The sequence below is a fragment of the Eleginops maclovinus genome, chromosome 5 (genome assembly GCF_036324505.1).
Source record: "Eleginops maclovinus isolate JMC-PN-2008 ecotype Puerto Natales chromosome 5, JC_Emac_rtc_rv5, whole genome shotgun sequence".
In the NCBI taxonomy this organism is placed as follows: domain Eukaryota; kingdom Metazoa; phylum Chordata; class Actinopteri; order Perciformes; family Eleginopidae; genus Eleginops; species Eleginops maclovinus.
The window spans coordinates 4,037,280-4,055,616 of NC_086353.1; the positions used below are offsets into that span (position 1 = coordinate 4,037,280).

General features: G+C 41.4%; 1 protein-coding gene across 1 annotated transcript; it reads right to left on the reverse strand.

Moving 5' to 3' along the window:
* Positions 1 to 502: 502 nt before the first annotated feature.
* On the reverse strand, positions 503 to 5,640 carry LOC134864100 (neuropeptide FF receptor 2-like). The gene is made up of 2 exons (XM_063882874.1): positions 4,824 to 5,640; positions 503 to 3,779 (listed from the first exon to the last, which is right to left on the reverse strand). Exons 1-2 carry the CDS (start codon positions 5,555 to 5,557, stop codon positions 2,783 to 2,785), a joined length of 1,731 nt encoding a protein of 576 aa, XP_063738944.1. The 5' UTR covers positions 5,558 to 5,640; the 3' UTR covers positions 503 to 2,782.
* Positions 5,641 to 18,337: the final 12,697 nt, after the last annotated feature.

The following is an 18,337-nucleotide window of genomic DNA, read 5'->3' on the forward strand; positions in this document are numbered from 1 at the left end:
ACCTTTCCAAAGCCATATCAGAATTATTTTTAACAGCTTTAGAAACCTCAGGCAAATTCATCATCTTGCCAAGAGTAGCATCCAATTAAAAAAAAACCTTTTAATGTGTTGTTCTGTTGTTGTTTGCTTGAAGATAGAATAGAAACGGTTGACTGCTGCCAAATTCTCTTCACCAAAATTAGATTTTCACGATGTGTCCATTTCATAAACATGAGACTGGCTCTGAGCTGCTCCCTCCTCCTACTTATTTGAAACTTTTTCTCGTAAAGCAATGAGAGTTAGTAATAACTTAATTCCGATCCCATTAAGATTTAATCAAGCCTGGCGGAAGAGGAGTGAAGATTGGACAAAAGGATCCAAGAAGTGTGCAGAAACTTGTACCCGTCTATTTCAGGCCACTCACCGTTAATTAAGATCCTATTAGCAAAGGACAAGTTGTAAGAGCTCTGTTCTTGATCATGTTCTTTGAAAATATGAGAAAATTAATCGAGTTAAACGGACAAAATGTTTGCTTTTTTAATGAAACACCAAATGTACAATTTTAATTACACATGCCCTCTATCAACAAAGTGCAAAACTGATAAAGAGAGAGGTAGATGAAAGTAAAGCGAGAAGGAGAGATGAAAGACACGGTCACAGTTTATGGCATAGAGGTACAAAGCAACGTTATCCAATGACATAAATAGGACAGTCTCAACACAATTTGATGCCTTAAGTGTTGCACCTCTTCACTTCTGCTGGGAGGGGGTGTGATTAGCAGCTTGATGTCACAGCAGTTCATGCTATTCACCACCTCTGCCCTGCAAACAACTGCAAGCAGCCTGAGGGTAGATGGTGTTGTCCGTGTACATGCATTTGTGTGTGTGTGTGTGTGTGTGTGTGTGTGTGTGTGTGTGTGTGTGTGTGTGTGTGTGTGTGTGTGTGTGTGTGTGTGTGTGTGTGTGTGTGTGTGTGTGTGTGTGTGTGTGTGTGTGTGTGTGTGTGTGTGTGTGTGTGTGTGTTCTATTTCTTTAACCTTTAAAGCTATTACTGCACCCCCTGTCAGTCCTTTACTCAACAAGGCATTTGCTGGTATATCAGGCAGCAAATCCGGTTGACCCAACCCCTATCCTGTTATCAATTCCTAAAACTGTTATACAGCTATTCATGGTACAGCCAGTTTGATATATAAAATGTAAAAGGTCAGCTCACTTAAATTGGAAACATGTTTGACTAACCTTTAGTGGTATCTAGAATTCCCAGACTAATTTGTCTTGGTTTTGAGATTTCTCTGCTTCGTGTGTCTCACAGGTTTACACCGATTTACTGATAGCAAACACACATCTAAACACACAGCAATATGCAGGCTTTACCAGGAAAGAAAAACACCATTGGGGAACCCCTCTACTTCCCGTGGTACATTGCATGCGCCGTATATCTGATAAAGCAGAGATGGCAGAATATATCTTTAAAAAAATAAACTGCTAGGAACTAAACATGGATGTAAACAATGTAGGATTGAAACAATCCGGTTTGCATATGGATTTTGTAAGCCAATTGTTAAGGCCTCAAAGAGACACACTGTATGTTTTGGTGACGTCTCCACAAGAAAAACTGGCATATTTCTTAAATCCGCAAGAAAACATGTCAACTGCTTCCTGCAAACATTACTCCACTGCTGACTGAGGATGAGATCTGCAAGACGGATTTATCTAATTAACTACTGATTAGTTGGGGTGAAATTATCCCCACACACTATTATGAACAGTGTCAAACTGAGTGATGAAGGGAAATTGAGATGGCTAGGACACAGATTTTGGAAAGACACATGCAACAATTATTTTTAAATCCTCTGAGAACCATAACCACAATTGCATTCATCAAAATTAGAGAAACGTTATCTCAACACCAGGTCAAATTAATCCACAATTATTTCCATGATTAGAAACCACTTAAGGCAAAGGAGAAATCATGTTTGTTTGGTTAATTAGGGGTGACTAACTGACTCTTAAAACATCCTTTGAATGACGTAAACTAGCTTGTTTAGGACAACCTAACCAACTTTCGTAATCTGATGCACCTTATACGTGCATCATACCTTCCTACCTGTAATAGCAATATCACAGTTCATAAGACAATTTTAAAAAAGTCATTATAAGGAAGGTTTAAGATGATCTGATTTATATGTTTCATTCAAATCTCCTGTATGACTGCACGCATGAACAACTGCTGCGAAGGTACATCTTTCGCGGACTGCAGAAGATGAGGGTGACAATAGATGTCAGAAGCTCTGATACAGTATTTTCCTACCCTATCATTCAGAGAGAAAGAGAAGCAAATAAACTCCTCACACTCATATGTCCTGCTGGGTTATGGTCTTGATCCAATGTTAGACACGACTGTGACTTGCAGCTCAATAATTTATGATATGACTTGAGTGTAATGGTGCACTGCTTCAATGAGATATTTTTAATGATAACTGGCTTTCCAGCCGGAGGCTATTAAGCATGACTCTTCCCCTTGAGGCTTCTCTCCGCCACTGTTCCAACTGCTTTCGTCAGCCTGAGCTCATTGGTCGAATCATTGATCATGAAGCCCCTGAGTTTTTGTTGGTACCAGGAGAAAACTGAACAGCGAAAGAATTAGTGTGAAGACCAGCTCAGTTTATCCTCAATACAAACAGTGGCTTTTGCAAGGGATTAACCAACGCTGTCTACTTGCAGAATGAATCAGAAGCTGTGTGTGTTTGTGCTGCCTGCAGGACGGACACATAAAGAATATATTTCCCTGCTGATACTAGCTCTCAAAGGCTGGTCATAGTGGTTGTTTCATCCTCCCTGTCTTCCACTTGAAAGTAGGTTTGTGATGTTTTGCTTCTGTGCTGCCCAGAAAAACGGAGACCATCCCTGCCCATGGTAATGATGTCTCTCTTATCAGCTGACGGACCATATATTCTCTCCCCCGAATGCCGCCTCAAAGGCAGGAAACCTATTTCCACAGACTCGATTCCTAGAGGTAATGACCCTGTGTTCTCATTCACGGAGTGTCTCCTTGTGGGCAGGAAGTCTACTCTTTGTATGGAGAGCTGGGGTATTTGGAGCTGGCATGGGAACAAAGAGCTGTCACATACACTGGGACTGGACCGACACCAGTCTGAGATACTGTGGTCAGATCCCACTCGGCTGTCTGAACTGTCTCCGACCTTCTGCCCCAGGCACTGGGCCCTAGCCAAGCTTAACAGCCTGGGGATCGCAACAATGGATGCAGACGCTGCCACAGCAGCAGCGGCAATATGGTGGCGCTCAGCACAAGTCCCTTTGGAGTCTGTAATCACTGTGGCAGGAGACGCCACGGCCGCTGAGCCTGAGAATGAAGAGGAGCCAAAGAAAGACGCAACTTTCTGGTAGTATCGCTTCCGCATCCCTTTGGCCGAGCGGTACAGATCCCCTATGAAACAGTAGCAGATGGGGTTCAGGCTGGAGTTTGTCAGGCCCAGCCACTGAGCAAAAGGCCGCGTCTGCAAGAGCCAAGACGGTGGCCTTTCCTCGCAGTCGATCCAAAGGTCAGCCAAGTAGAGCGGCAGCCACGACATCGCAAATAACAGCACCAGACACACCACCATCTTGGCGATCTTCTGGCGCGTCTTGAGGCGTGAGGCGTGCAGAGCTTTGCTGCGGGGATCCAGATCAGCAAACGTGGATTTCTTTCCTCCCCAAAGCCGCCTGCCAGTCAGGAAGCCTATAGTGAGGTTAAAGGTCACTGGCAGGCAGTAAAGCATCACGAACAGCAGCACGTTGTATCTGAGGAAGAAAAGGGAAAAACATTTTTATGGAATTCACATTAAAAACATAAATATTCATAAATGAAATGTTCTCTCTATTTCGATCTATGATATCCATCTGTGTATGAAACAATTAAGGTGTATTTATTTTCCGTTGCTGAAGACACTCGTTTACTATGCTCTTTGATATGCCTGAGGATATAATTAAAAGGTTATGAAGTTATGGATCGCAGCTTGATTACACTCATTAGTATTCTTGAAAGGAGCTCATTTGTTTTCATTTTTTTGTCACTGACATAACAACGAGCTCCTTTCAGACTTCTGCATGTACTTCTCTTTTCACCAACAAGATACAAGGGTCCATATGACAGAATTGTAAACAACACCATTGTCTTGAAACACCCATTAGGTTCAAGGTTATCTCTGGATAATCAACACTACTTCCCACAGTTCCCAGCACACTGTTGCAAAGTGAGTGGCAGACAATGAGGCTATAATGTCAAAGAGCGCACACAATAGAGAGGTCTCATGATTAGGGAAAACAACACAGGGACTCTAAACCTGTTTTAATAGCATAGAGAATTGGCGGTAGAGCCGATTACATATTGACATTTGGTTACTTCAAGTTGCAAAGACGACCTGCAAACGAAAAGTTGCATCGAGTTGAGTAAATGTAAAATTAGCTTTGCTTTGGTTTTGATAGCCTGTGTTCTTAGGAAGCAAAAAGAATGACAAAATGTTTTTAAACGGGACAGATCACTGATTTATTTTATCGAGCAGCTCCTCAGGGACCACTCTCTTGGTGACAGCGGTCCTACGATTCCACATGCTAAATTGGCCATTGAGAATTGAACTTGGCCGCCAACAGAGCTGGACACACAAGAACTGCTAATGATAGATGGAGTGACTTTGGCCAAGTGGCCTCTAATGACTCACTGTGAATGTGTCAGGCCGCATCATGGTTTGTAAGTGAACAAAAGATTTTTTTAAATGGGGGCTGAGATTAAATCACAGACTATTAGACTTACTACTACTAGATATTTTAGTCTGTTGGAGAACCTACCCTTGTTTAAGGCGATGCTGAGGCCACTTCTCCTCACAGACCAAGATGGCAAATGTCCCAAAGCTGATCTCCCGTCGCCGGTTCATCACCGCAATAGGAGCGCACATGATCGAAGACACCGTCCACACCACGGCGACGGTTGCCAAGATTCGACGCCTGGTGAACATGGAGCGAGCTCTCAGTGGAGACCGAACACTGTAGTAGCGATTCACACTGATCACAGTCAGAGTTAACACACTCGCTGAGACCGAAACAGCCTGCGTGAAGGGCACCGCTCGACAGAGGAGGTCCCCGTAGACCCAAGCGGAGTAGATCTGGCTCCCCAGTGTGATGGGCATGCACACAAGAACCACAGCGAGGTCACACACTGCCAGGTTCACAAGGAGGCTGCGCGTGGCACTAACACCAGCCAGCTGCCGGCTCCGCCTGTTGGTGAGGACACGCAGGGACATTAAATTCCCAACAAATCCCAGAATGAAAGACAGGCAGTACATGACGGTCAGAGCGATGGTGCTGGGCTCATGGAGGGTCCAGAGGAGCATGCTCTCCAGGTTGGCTAAGTCCTTCAAAGAGAAGGTGGAGGATAAGGGATCATAGTCAAAATTGGGTGTCTGTTGAGAGGATGAGGGTAAAGGGATGGGGATTAAAGCGGGGTTGAGGAGAGAGGAGGGCAGCAGAGAGGGCAGAGGTTGATTGAGGGAGGCAGTGGGGGAATTTAAGGTGGAGGGGAGCATTATGGAACTGTAGAAGCTGAAGGTGTGGTTGAGTACTTCCCGAGACTCGTCGTACTGCAGCAGTGGAGAGAAGCTGGGCTGGACTGAGCTCCAGTCTGTCGGCTGGACCAGGGACAGATCCATGCTGCCCTCTCCGTGGAAAAAAAGGTTTGAGAGGTATGAAAATCCCTCGACTGTAAGGCTTACTGTAGTGGCTTCCCTTGGTCCTCATTAAAATCCATTCAGGGTCACAGCAGTGGAAAACAAAATCAAAAAATACAGATTCCAGTCATGTGGTACGCAGGTCTGTATGATCGGTGTGGAAAAACATCTTTGTAAAGAAATGGAATTCATGGTCCCCCATCTTTTGTTGCATCATATGAGTCAGCTGGAGTCATGATGGTGCAGCACTGGTCCCAGTGCAGTCTGCATGTAACATATGTACATTCAATCCTCCGGGGAGTGGCTGTCTAAACCCAAGAATCCCTCTCCAGCTGCTAATAGACTTGATCACCTTCAAGAAAACAAATATCCTTTTCTCTCTCCTCCTCCTCCTCCTCCTCCTCCTCCACACACCTTTAGTCCTTTACAGGTCGACAATCTGATCTGTTTAGAGAAAACATCACATATATCAGAGACTGGTTTACACCCTTCAGCTGTATTAATATCTCTGGAGCAGAACAGACAACAGATAACAACACATTCCTGGATAGAAAAACACTGAAAAGCTTTTAACATCTCCTCATAGTGTGTTTGGATCACCACCTCTCCCAGTAAGTGGGGGAAACACACAGTGAGGTTCAAAGTGAGAAAGGATAAGACTTGATATGTTATGAGAGCACATGGTAAAGCAACTGGTTTGCAGCATAGAATTAATGTAAATTATTCATTGAATAAGCGCATCCAGCTGGATGTCACTTTGGATATTAATTCTAATTTTGCACATGGACAAAGAGAGCCTACCCAGATCAAATTATTGCCATTAAAAGGAGGTTTAAGTACAACGTGGCAAGACAGAAACTTAAATATGTCATGCAACAATATATTTGAATTCTAAGTAAATTAAAGGCAAAGAGCTGCTTGATAAAATAATGATCTTACCCTCAGAGAAAAGCAAATCCAGTTACTGTTTACTGCTCGATCCTGTTTAAAGCTGACAGACTGTTGAGAAAAAAGGAGCCAGGTGCTGACTGAAGATCTGCACCAATAAAAAGAAAAGTTGATTGTCTTGAATCGCTCACAGCAGCACTCACATGCGCTTTTAATAATCCGTGTCTGAGTCTCATTGCTACAGGGGGATTTGTTGTTGGAAGAGCTCTTTGTGTTTCCGACAGCTTTTCATGTTCCTCTAACGGGATCCTCACATCTCTGCGCTCCTGCCAACGGGATCTCCGAGCCGCTGCAGAACTGAAGATGGGAGAGGAGTGAAGTGAGGAAGGGAGGGAGGGAGCAGCTGCCCCCCCCCCCCCCCCCCCCCACACACACACACACACACACACACACACACTGCCGCGCACGCACTGCCGCGCACTCATCCGCGCAGCTCTTTTGGCACTCTTTATAAACCTGTAATCAATCAAATAAGTGGATGTCACTCCGCAGGCTTCTTCGTGTTTCCGCAACAGAATATTGTAATTGACGGGTTTCTCCTTTCTTGACGCTAAAAAACAGAAGAGGATAAGTGGATTCCCTCTCCTCTGATTGATTACGGCAGGCAAAAAGCGTATTGATTGGCGCTTATTTCCCTGTCGTATCTTTCACAACAACGACAAGTTCTGACAACATCGATGGAGTACATAAGAGTATCATATCACGGCAGAAACATTCAGCTGTTTTCCTGTCTGGTCTCAGTGAACACATTCCTCTATAAATAAGTGAAGCAATGATAAGGAACAGGAAAATAAATACTGTAGGAAAGACACAAACATGTGTTGTATGTATTGACAATGATCTAAAGTACATTTAATCACTGCAGCATATTCATTCTAACTTTGCGTGAGTATGTGCTATTTATTTATAATCAAACCTCTGCATAACCTGCTGTAGGGGCCCCGTAGGGCAAAGATGGTGCCTGGCCCCTGCTGACCCACTTTAAATATGACAGTTTCATTATTTTCCAAGACACAGTCAGACACAGCTAACACTTACTCGATGCTGGAGTAATAGTCTTGCCCCATTTTGTATCTATGTTCATTAGTTTGAAGCAATATACTTTTTTTTTTAGGAATGTCTGAGCAGAATATCAAGTGAAATAGTAAAGATTTAAAGGTAGATTTGGACACTACAAAACTACAGATTACAAGATCAGTATTATGCAAAGGAACTTGTTTATTGGTGCAAAATAAAAGGAAACAATTTGCATGACCCGCTGATCTGGGGTCAACCTTTTATTCGAGTATTTGACACATTTAGATACCAAACACACATCTTAGGAGACACAATGTTTTAAAAAGAAATACATTAAAACTACCCAAATGTATAAATCAATGAAACTTACTCACCCATCACCAGAACAGTTCAATGCTGCAATGGTAAATACATGAATAGTAAAAATGAGAATGTATTTATTTATTTTGAATCAAACTACCAATGCTATTTCAAACAAATGTAATTATAATATAATATAGTATGACTTTTGGTTTTGGTAGTTTAAGTACATCCTAACACTTATGTAAGTCCTCTTACTTAAGATGCTGAATAATGAATTGCAGGACTATGATGTGTGTCAGCTCTTGCTTCATTGTAGTATTGCTACATTAAGTCAAATGTGGAATCCAGTGTTTCTAAACATATTATTGCACTTTCATAAAGTCGGGGAACTGCCACATAACAGACACACGTAGAGATGCTGGGCCAACCTCCGGACTTTGCTTCTGAACTCAAAGTTGGCACTACTTATTTTCATAAAATTCAAGCAAATGAATAAACTCCTACAGAACCACAAAGGACATTTTACAAAGTCTAGTACTCCGATAGCTAACAATAGCAATGATGAAACACTTCTGATATTAAGGGCAAGCAGTACAATTTGCTTAAAACAGTTGAAACATACACATAAAAGACCCAACACAAAGTATTTTAGAAATGAATAGAAGGTACATTTTAACAATTAAAATGGAAATGAATAAATGACAGGAATGCCTTATTTAAGTCCCAAAACCTCTTCCACCATTGAAGCCTTAAGGTTGCTTTTATGTATAAATCATAAAATATTGATCAGCGGGATCGAACTTTAATACCTGTAAGAGAGCGAAACCACGGATCATACTACAGAGTAGACACCATCCCTCATTATTTAACCATGTACTAAAAATTATGAGGAACAAAATAACAGCTCCCAAACACAATTCAGGATTTTTTCCAGGAACTGAGTACATCCGTTCCTTCGAGGTAAAACAAAGGTGAACTGTGACCTGTAAAGCGCACTGAAGGAAACACATGTTTCAGTGTGTCCGTTATACAGGCTTCAGAAGACGTCAACAGAGGATGGAGCGAATATTTATAAAGCTGAAGATGTGCTGTGTGTTTTTATACCATATGAGACAGGACTATATACAACAAATTGCATAATGTATGAGGATGTGTTATAATAACCCTGGGAGGCAAACATACATAATATGTTGATATAAAACATCAAACATTCATCCTGTAATGTAAAAGATGCTTCTGATACCGAGGAGCGTCCAAATCAGACGGTGTGACACACATTTCATGCCATTGATGCTAGAAAATGTATTTAGATTAATCAGAAAGGATATAACAGTTGTATTGGCCCCCAGTGTTGACCATAGCTAGCCTCCTACGTACTTCCGCTCAACTTTGATTTCCCTTCAATACTCTACAGTACAGACAAGTACTGTAGAGTACTGAAGAGACAAGTACTGTAGAGTATTTGATTTCCCTTCAGTACTCTACAGTACGAGTACAGACAAGAACGCATATATTCGTGTTCTTGTGAAACGTCATCTCTTGCTGCCCAAGTACTGTCCCAAACCCAAGTTCGCTTTCACCAAGAACGGATAAAGTTCCCGGATGTATTCCCGGAAATGTTCTCGACACGCCCATTTCACCAAGGATGCATCGGATGCTAACTTGCGTTAACTCGGCAGAGAATATATCCCAGCATTCATTTCGGCATTCAAGCGAGGAGCGGAAAATTACTCGACGCCATTGAACAACGGTACGTTTCTACTATTTTCGTATGCTATTTCATCACTACAAATTCACTTTGAGGCGAGAAATCAAGGGTTTAGATTTCAAATATTAGCAGTTTTACGAAAATCGATGGCGAATTCAAAATCTGCTTAAACGTTTTCGGAGTTGAGAAGCTCCACAATTGTGTATTGCGCAATACCAGCAAGTACGCGTCGCCTCAACGCTCTGTGTGCTCGTCAACATGCAAGTTAATTCTTCCAAGAACAACTCACAAGAACGTTCTCCCCAAGTACACAAGTCCATTCTTTGCATTCTTGGTATTGAGAAACGCAGAGAGTGTTGTCTGGGTTTTCGGTATATTCGCGGGTTTTCTCTGGCCAATCTTTACCTGTCCTTTCAGCGAACAGAGGGAGTGCTGAGAACGATGACGTTGAGGTCGAGTTTGAGTTGTAGTTCGGCAATGGCGGCCGACCGGAAAGCGGCGTATTGTCAATGATTAGAGCCAGCTTCGACAGTTCATTGTAAACATTATCACCGTCCTTATTGTCAAATATTAATTTAGAATTTCCAATTGTTCCGTTAATTCTTAAATTCAACGAAGAAAACCTGCAGCTCATGTTGACAGACATCTTCACACACTCCTTGTCTCATTGCAATGGCGGTTGCTTGGTTGTTGTTTACAGCCTGATATGGTTTCCGGCCGGTTCCGGCGCATGACATACATCACGACCAAACGTTAGCGATTGGTTATGGCAGATCCAGAGTGGCACTGGGCAGATCCAATAGTGTTAAACTTCAACAGAGTACCCTCCTTCAAGTAAAAAACACTTGTCAAAGGGGAGTGGTCAGACTCTCTGTACAAATGAAATGTAGTACGAGAGTCTGGTAGGACCAGGGTAGACCATAGCAACAACCCTAGGGTTAATATTTTATAACCAGTGAGCTCAGATATCGCTCTGGCTGCAGCACCAGTGTGCAGACCGTGGAACAAAGCTTCGTCCATGGAGCAAATAGAGAAAAATACATTTTCAACTTATTAACTTGAAAGGTTAAATTGAAATGGCATGGACATGGATCTCTGGGCTTTCTCTTTTAAGCCCAGTATTGATTAATTAATAATTCCCTGTCTTATAGCGTTTTAGCCAAATCATTTGACTGCTAATTTACATTATGCATGGTCAGTTTCTCCTCAGTGGACTCATTTCGCCCTAGGTTGACAGGTTCTGTCATTGTCCATTAATAGAAGTGAGTTCATGGCTCGTGGCAAAACACCCGGCTCTCACATTTTTAATGTGAACTAAACAAGCAGCACATTTTCTTTGGCATGTCTGAGCAACAAAGATGGCAAATCTACCTTTAAATTGTGTTTTTTACTTTCGTTTAGTCCAGTAACAAACTACTTCCATTAGGAGAAGCACGCTGCAGTCTCAGAAACAATGCAAATATAAAAACTCAAGCATAAACGAAACGCTGCAAATAAAAAAACGCTGCAGCTACAAAACACTGCAAGAATATCAGCGGAACCGTGTGTACGCTGTGTTATAACAAAGGCCAACTTTATAATCCCCCGAACGTCAACAAGGCCCCCAGGTCCCAGCTGTGTGCATGACTTTTTAGTGTCTCCATTGGCTTATGAGCTTTGTCCAGCGTTGTTGTATTTACAGCGTTCTGTTTATGCAGCGCTTTAAGTAAACACTGCGCATGTGTTGTCAAGTTTTTGTAGATGTTAATTGTATTATTTGCATTGTTGTTTTTTTAACTGCAGCTTATTTGCACCCGTCGGCCACCGTAGTTCAGCTTTGGAACTGATGCATTATAAAATATCAGAATTTCTTATTCATTTACACCTTTCACAGAAAGTCTGTATTTGAGATGCCAAAGTTAGACACCAATTATGGCCAAGGGAAAGACATACACTCTGCAATTTGAGTGCTGACACAAAAGTTCATGAGTTTTGAGATTCAGCTCAAAATATATACATTATGTATAACTTTAAAGATTTAATTATTTATCTTTTTTCCCCCATATTCCCCTGGTGCATCGCAGATCTGTATCCAAACAGACAGGAACATACACCCTCCTTTTGTAATCAAACCAGCTGTTTGAGAGGTATTTTTCCACATGGTTTATGCAGTGTTGGTTTCTCTATTTATTCACTAGATATTGATATTTTTCTCTGTTTAAAACTCGTGTTGAAAACAATTTTGTCTGATTGCCAAAGTACTGCAAACATCTGCTTGATGATGAGTAAAATTAAAATAACGATGCAGATTTTAAATGATTGTGGGTTTAAGCTGCTGCCAGCCTCCTCTGTGTTATAATGAAATGGATTTTCACAGGAAAAACGTGCATTTACTTACTTTTTGTGACCTTGAATTGCTGACTAATGAGAGGAGAAGTGTGTGCAAGGTTTGAATACACTTAACAGAAGAGAAGTTACAGAGTCATAGCCAATTGGACTCCAAGGATGAATGTTAGCAGCACCTTGTTCAGAAACTGTCGGAGGGTTTCAGCGTGTAAAGGGCAGCAAAACAAAAGGGCAGCAGTGTTCTCCCACCTCACCATGAATACCTGCGAAATCAAATCATTGTTTGTGGTGACGCACACACCTTCGAAAATCAGCACAAGTCTGAATCTAATCACAGCATGAGCGAGGTCACATGGAAATGTTTTTGATACAGATCATATTTAATGAATGACCTTCCAAAAAGGTTATTTTTTGCAGCTCTGTGAGTTTGTTTGTCAGCAGGATTATGGTAAATAACTGAATTCAATTCAACTTGGTGGAAAGGTGTGGCATGGGTTAAGGAAGGACTGAGAGCATTTTGGGCCGTTTCCTACCAAGGGGGACAAGGTGCATGCAGAAATGATATTTCACCCTTGTGCTGCATTCATGTGGTGTTCGAAAAATTGGTTTCCAGACTAGGAAATTAATGTAGACCACCTACAGTCTGAAAAACAACTTGAACACAGCTATATTATGCTACCTAGCAACAATTTACACTTACACTACACACAGACATAGTATTCTCTTTAGTCACCATGATGTTTGCAAAATACAACTCTGAGCTTGTTCACATTTTGAATTAGGTAGAACGACTTCCCAACCTGGTAACCATCTGAGAAAACATGTCAAAGCACCATTTGCCTTGCGCTCCTGTAGCAATTATGTGATTAACTTAATCTTTCAAATGATTTTATCATACAATGTGTTCTAGAGAAAAATAACACGATTGGCAGTTCTTCCTCTCGTCCACGAGTTACTTTAAGCCCATTAGGTTGGATCCTTTTTAAATTTACGTCCACGTCTTCAAATGGTTCACTCAAATTACTAAACACTCATCTGGTATTGAAAAATGCACAATGCTTGATGGAGTGAAGCCAAGATACAAACAGAAAGTTGGCACTGAAAACCAACCCTACACTTTTAATAAGGATAATAAGATAATAAGATTGTGGGTGTATGGACACCTGCCAAATACTCTTTTCAATGCCAAAAATTCTAGTCACTTGCTTGACTCCATAAGGTGTCCCGTTTGACATATTTAGTGAAGAGATTTCTTCCTTCCAACAACCGGTACCACTTTACAATAAGACCGCTCTTGTAAGGGATTCATAAAGGGTTTATAATTAGGTTATTAATTAGGTTGTAAACACTTTATTAATCATTAAGAACCATTTATTAACCAATTCTAACATAGTGTTCATACATCGACACAGGCTCACTATTTGGCAAGGTGACTAAGCCTTATATAGGCTACCTAGCTTACTTCGTCTTCTTCATCAGCCGACAGAATCAACTCAGTGAACAACAGATACCAAGGATGCTGGCTGATGAAGAAGACGAAGTAGCCAATATAAGTCTTAGAAGTACAGATAACTGTGGGCTCACTATTTTGCAAGCAACCGGTCACAGTTGCCCTCTTTATCTCTTCTCTTATAAAAGCTTATTAATGATTTATAAAGTGTGCACAACCTCATTAATGAATGAATTACAAGCTATTCGTAAACACTTTATAAGGGTAGTCTTATTGTAAAGTGGTACTGAACAAACTTTTATTTTTGCAAAATTACATTTTAAAAAATCATCATCAACCACGTAAAAAATGTACCTCGTGGCCTTACATACCCTCATGTTTGTTGATCACAGTGACGCACAGAGTTGGCCTTGATGATCAGAACGAGCTTCTCCTCTTTTGAAAATGATTGCACTACTTTGAGTCATTTACCAACATCCTCAGTATTTCTCAGCAGTACTCAGAATTTCATATCATCAGATTAGTGAATGACAGCTTGGAGATTCTCTTGGCAACAAGTTTACGCACACACTTTGAGGCATGATACAACAAAGTGACTCACATAATGAGTCAGTGCATTCACATGCTGTTACAATAAAAAGACGGTTATAGGAGCTTACCTTCATCAACTCATAATGCAGGGTGGAAAGGACCAGATTGAACATAATTATAACACTTTATATCTAAAAATATATTCATATATTGCTAAATTTACCTTAAAGTTTTAAAATTAAAGTCTCAGACAACCTTTCTATATTCAAGACACCACAATTAATTTCAAAGAAAACAATAGACACAAACTGTACCATTATGTGCCAAGGGTCTCCAGGAGTTGAAATGCTGCAGGGAATGAACTTCTTTCGAACCTCTCTGATTTAAAACAGAGTTGGATAAAAGCTCCCGCCAGAAGGAGGCATTTCCTCAAAGAGAATCAGCCCATACAATGTTCAGAGTTGGGGAAGAGGGAAACTGGGGGAAGTGACCAGTGATAAAGGTCCAATTCAGGAATGGATTTATGCATTTGAACCATCCACAAATACTCTGCTGGTATGAACAAATGCTTCTTAACTTGTTCAGCACCTTTGGAACACTGTATATATATAGCTTTGTTCTGTGGACAGCCTACATTGTATTGCACATTGCATATCTGAAGTGACATCAAGGAAACTTTCATTTCATCTCATCCCATAGCTGAAAAAGAGACAACTGCTCTGCATCGAGTGTGGTGGAAACTTCTGAAGCAATGGAGAGGAAACTCAGAGAGACACTGGAGAGCAGGAACTTGATGGCAAAACACTGTTGGGTTTATTCGGAGTTACGGCCGGAGAATTGACAAGACATTTATTGTAGACACGAGTTGCCACAGCGGTTACCAAACCAATTCTGAAGATCTCGACAATAGGAAGAGTTTTTAACTAGTTCCAAATGGATAATCAACATTCTTCAAACGCCAGACTAAACAAGCTCAGACAATACGTTTGACTTAAACTGTCATCTAGGTCTCAAATAAGGTGTTTACCGGAGCATCTGTGTCCAGATAAACTGGCGCTAGCTGTCCCTAAACAATAAAGCCAATCTTAGGTCAGCGTGAGCTTGTACCCACTGTGGGAACAACAAGGCTTTGGAAGCCCAGGCTGCTCCTCCTTAATGAAGATAACAGCACCTGCAAGGCCGTAAAGCCAGGTCAGAGGAGGACAGAGAGAAGAGATGCAAAAGAGCTAAAGATTTACAAGCGTGCACAAAATATTCCTTAACATCGAGCAGAGGGTTCTCAGCTTTCCACGGGAAGTCAATGAAAGGGTACAAGGGGAAATCAAAACTGAAGCACAGAAGTGTGTTGGAAGGTTTAAATATTCAAACTTGGGGCTTAATGTTTTGAGTATTACTTCATTAGAGGCACAGACACAGAATGGAAATGGAGACGATGACAAAAAAGCGCTCTGAAGTCAATCAGAGGCTGATTTGACACCAAATCACACAAATAAATCACCAATCAAGCTAGTTTAAAGCTTATGCTTTACCATGTCTTCCTTCAACTGATCTGACTCTTTGCAATCGCCAGTCTACTTGATCGGAAACTTGTCAGAAACTGGTGCAGAGAAATTCCTAAGCAGTCAATCAAAACTCTTGGTCTTACCAACTCCATAGCATCATGAAGAGAACCAGAGATGATCCACCACCATGTGCTATGACAACTCAAGCTCTTGAAGCTGTGATGTCATTGATGTGACAGCTAAGCTTTAATGGGGTCTAAGACAAGTTTTTCCCAAAATGTAAAGAAGATAAATTTCCACTCAGCTTGAAAGTCAAACTCCTGCTGACAGCGCTCCTCCTGAATCTGAAAGTGTAATCCATCACTTAGTAGATGACTTAGTGTTCCCTGCGAAGCTGACACCATCTGACTTCATTACTTCAGTCAATAACTATTCCCCAAAAAAGCAAGGGTGCCTTGGCTGAATTGTAAATGGGTTTTTTTTCCAGAGCCGCAGATTCGCTTATGTGGACTATGGATTTATTGAAAGACAGACATAATTTATTAAATCAACAGGAGAAGAAATGAAAATCCCTTTTAAGCAACACATTTTAATTTGACATGCCTTTCAACTTGCCAGAGTAAAGGATGTACTGTATGTGTGCATCCACCCACTAAAACACACACACACACACACACACACACACACACACACTCCATCATCAGTTTGTCTGATTAGCAGGAAGCAAAATGATTGCAGAACTTGATGCTCAAGTGTTACTTTCACTAAGTTACGGCTGCAGGCAAATCAGATTTTTTTTTTGCATGTGAATGTCAGTGAGACAGTGAATGCAGCGTAAATAACACAAAATCTACCTACATATCTAGCTGTAAATGACTTACAGATCATCAAGAGGATCAACTACTGTTAAGCAGCATGAGCAGGGACATTTAATCATTGCTGAGGTCGGTGGTGGCGAAGTCCATAGGGACTTGGGCTGGGAACTGCAAGGTCACCAGTTCACGTCCCTCAAAGATCAAGTGCTACCAAGGTGTCCCTGAGCAAGGAACCGTACCCTACACACGTACATAATGCAGCCCACTGCTCCTAACACTGAGATGGGTCAAATGCAGAATGTCAATTTCCACTCTGTGGGGCCATTAAAGGTACATCCTTCTTCTTTTAGGCCACGCCCCCTTTTGTGTTCGCTGACTCGTACAAGTTCAGTTCAGTCTCAAACTTCTGTTAAACCGTTTCCATTCGTGTTGTGTGCTTCCTTGACGTTACGTGTTTGCAATTTAAAGATATAAGTTTCCATATGTAGCAGGCATAGTGGGCTCAGGGAACTTCCTCACACAGAAGTAGGTTAGCTCCTCCCCCAGACCCAACGTCCTAATTAGCTCAGGGGTAAATGGCCACCTCTTTGGACTCTATCAAGCTCCTGTCCAACTGGAGGGATATTGGTTGGTTCTGCCCCCCCTGTGGTGGATATCAGCTGCTGCTTAGCTGTGCTCTTAGCTTAGCTTAGCTTTGCTCTCATCTGTCTTTGCTTTTAACCGCTCTGCTTTTATCTTTTTGAGCTTCAGTGTTATATTTGGAATTTAGTGTATCTTAACTAACTAACGTCTGTTTTCGTTGCTTCTAGTGGAGTGGAGCCAGCTAGTGGTGGAGGATAGGCACCCTAGTGTGATTCCCCTCAAAGCCTGTAGTGGTAGGATCAATGGTACACAGTTTGCAGTGAGCTTTGATTTGCCTTGAGCATGGTTGGAGGGTAAGTTGATGTACCCCTTGGACACACCCTTGATAGACTGTCTCCAAGCTGGCTGGCATCCGCCCACTCTCCCTTTCCCTTTATTGATTTTAGTCATTTACTATTGGAAGTGTGTTTTTATGCAAAAGAGAGACTTAAACTGTGAACATTTAAATATTGTAATAAACTTTGATATATTCTTTTATAATTCAATTGAGTTTCTGTCTTCCTAATCGATCTTTTCCACAGCCACTTCCAGCTATTAATAAATAAAGACATTTGAATTCTTTTCTGAACCACGTCTCGGTCTTGTCTCAGATACTTAACTTGTAAAGCCTTTTGTATAATGAGGTGTTAATTCAGCATAAATTAGATAGTTCCTGGGGTGAAATTCCCCAGGTGGCGTTGTCGGGTAGTTTATATTCGGTGGCTCTGCACAGCACCACCGCACCGTCACACATACACCATTAACATGCACAAAAACCAAACAGAAAAAACCCAAAAGCATAATAGGGCCTCTTTAAAAAGAGATCCCTGACTGTACGCTCCATATTGACGTCTACGTTCCCAACCAGCAAGAGATTCATTACATAGCAGTCCGCCGTGTTGCAATTACACTCTTTATAGGTATATTGGAAATGAAATGACATTGACACTCAAGAGGGACATTTTCAACCATTCTGCTTTGGTGAGATTAACCTGGTGAATACAGCGCGATCATTATCACCTGCTCCTCAATTCACTGGCTTCCTCTGGACTTCAGCTTATAATGGAAACTGTAAATGCTGACTACAGGAGTCTCCATGATTACTTCTGTTAGATCATGTGCTGCCCGGGACTTCTTTGTTCATTCGTGAATGCCGGGCAGTTAGGCACCAAGACCAGTTCATACTGGAATAGGCATTTCTAAGAAATATGAGCAATAAATCAAATCCAGGTCGTAATCTAAATGTAGCCTTGGTGTACAGTACCTATTGTTGGGTTCAAGGATGCACATATCCATACATGCTAATGATCAAACATGTAGATTCAACATGTCAGTGTTTGGAAATACAAAATTGAAGAATTTAGTAAACAAAAACATTTTGCTGCTGTTGGTTTATTCATTCAATCTTTTAAATCAAGT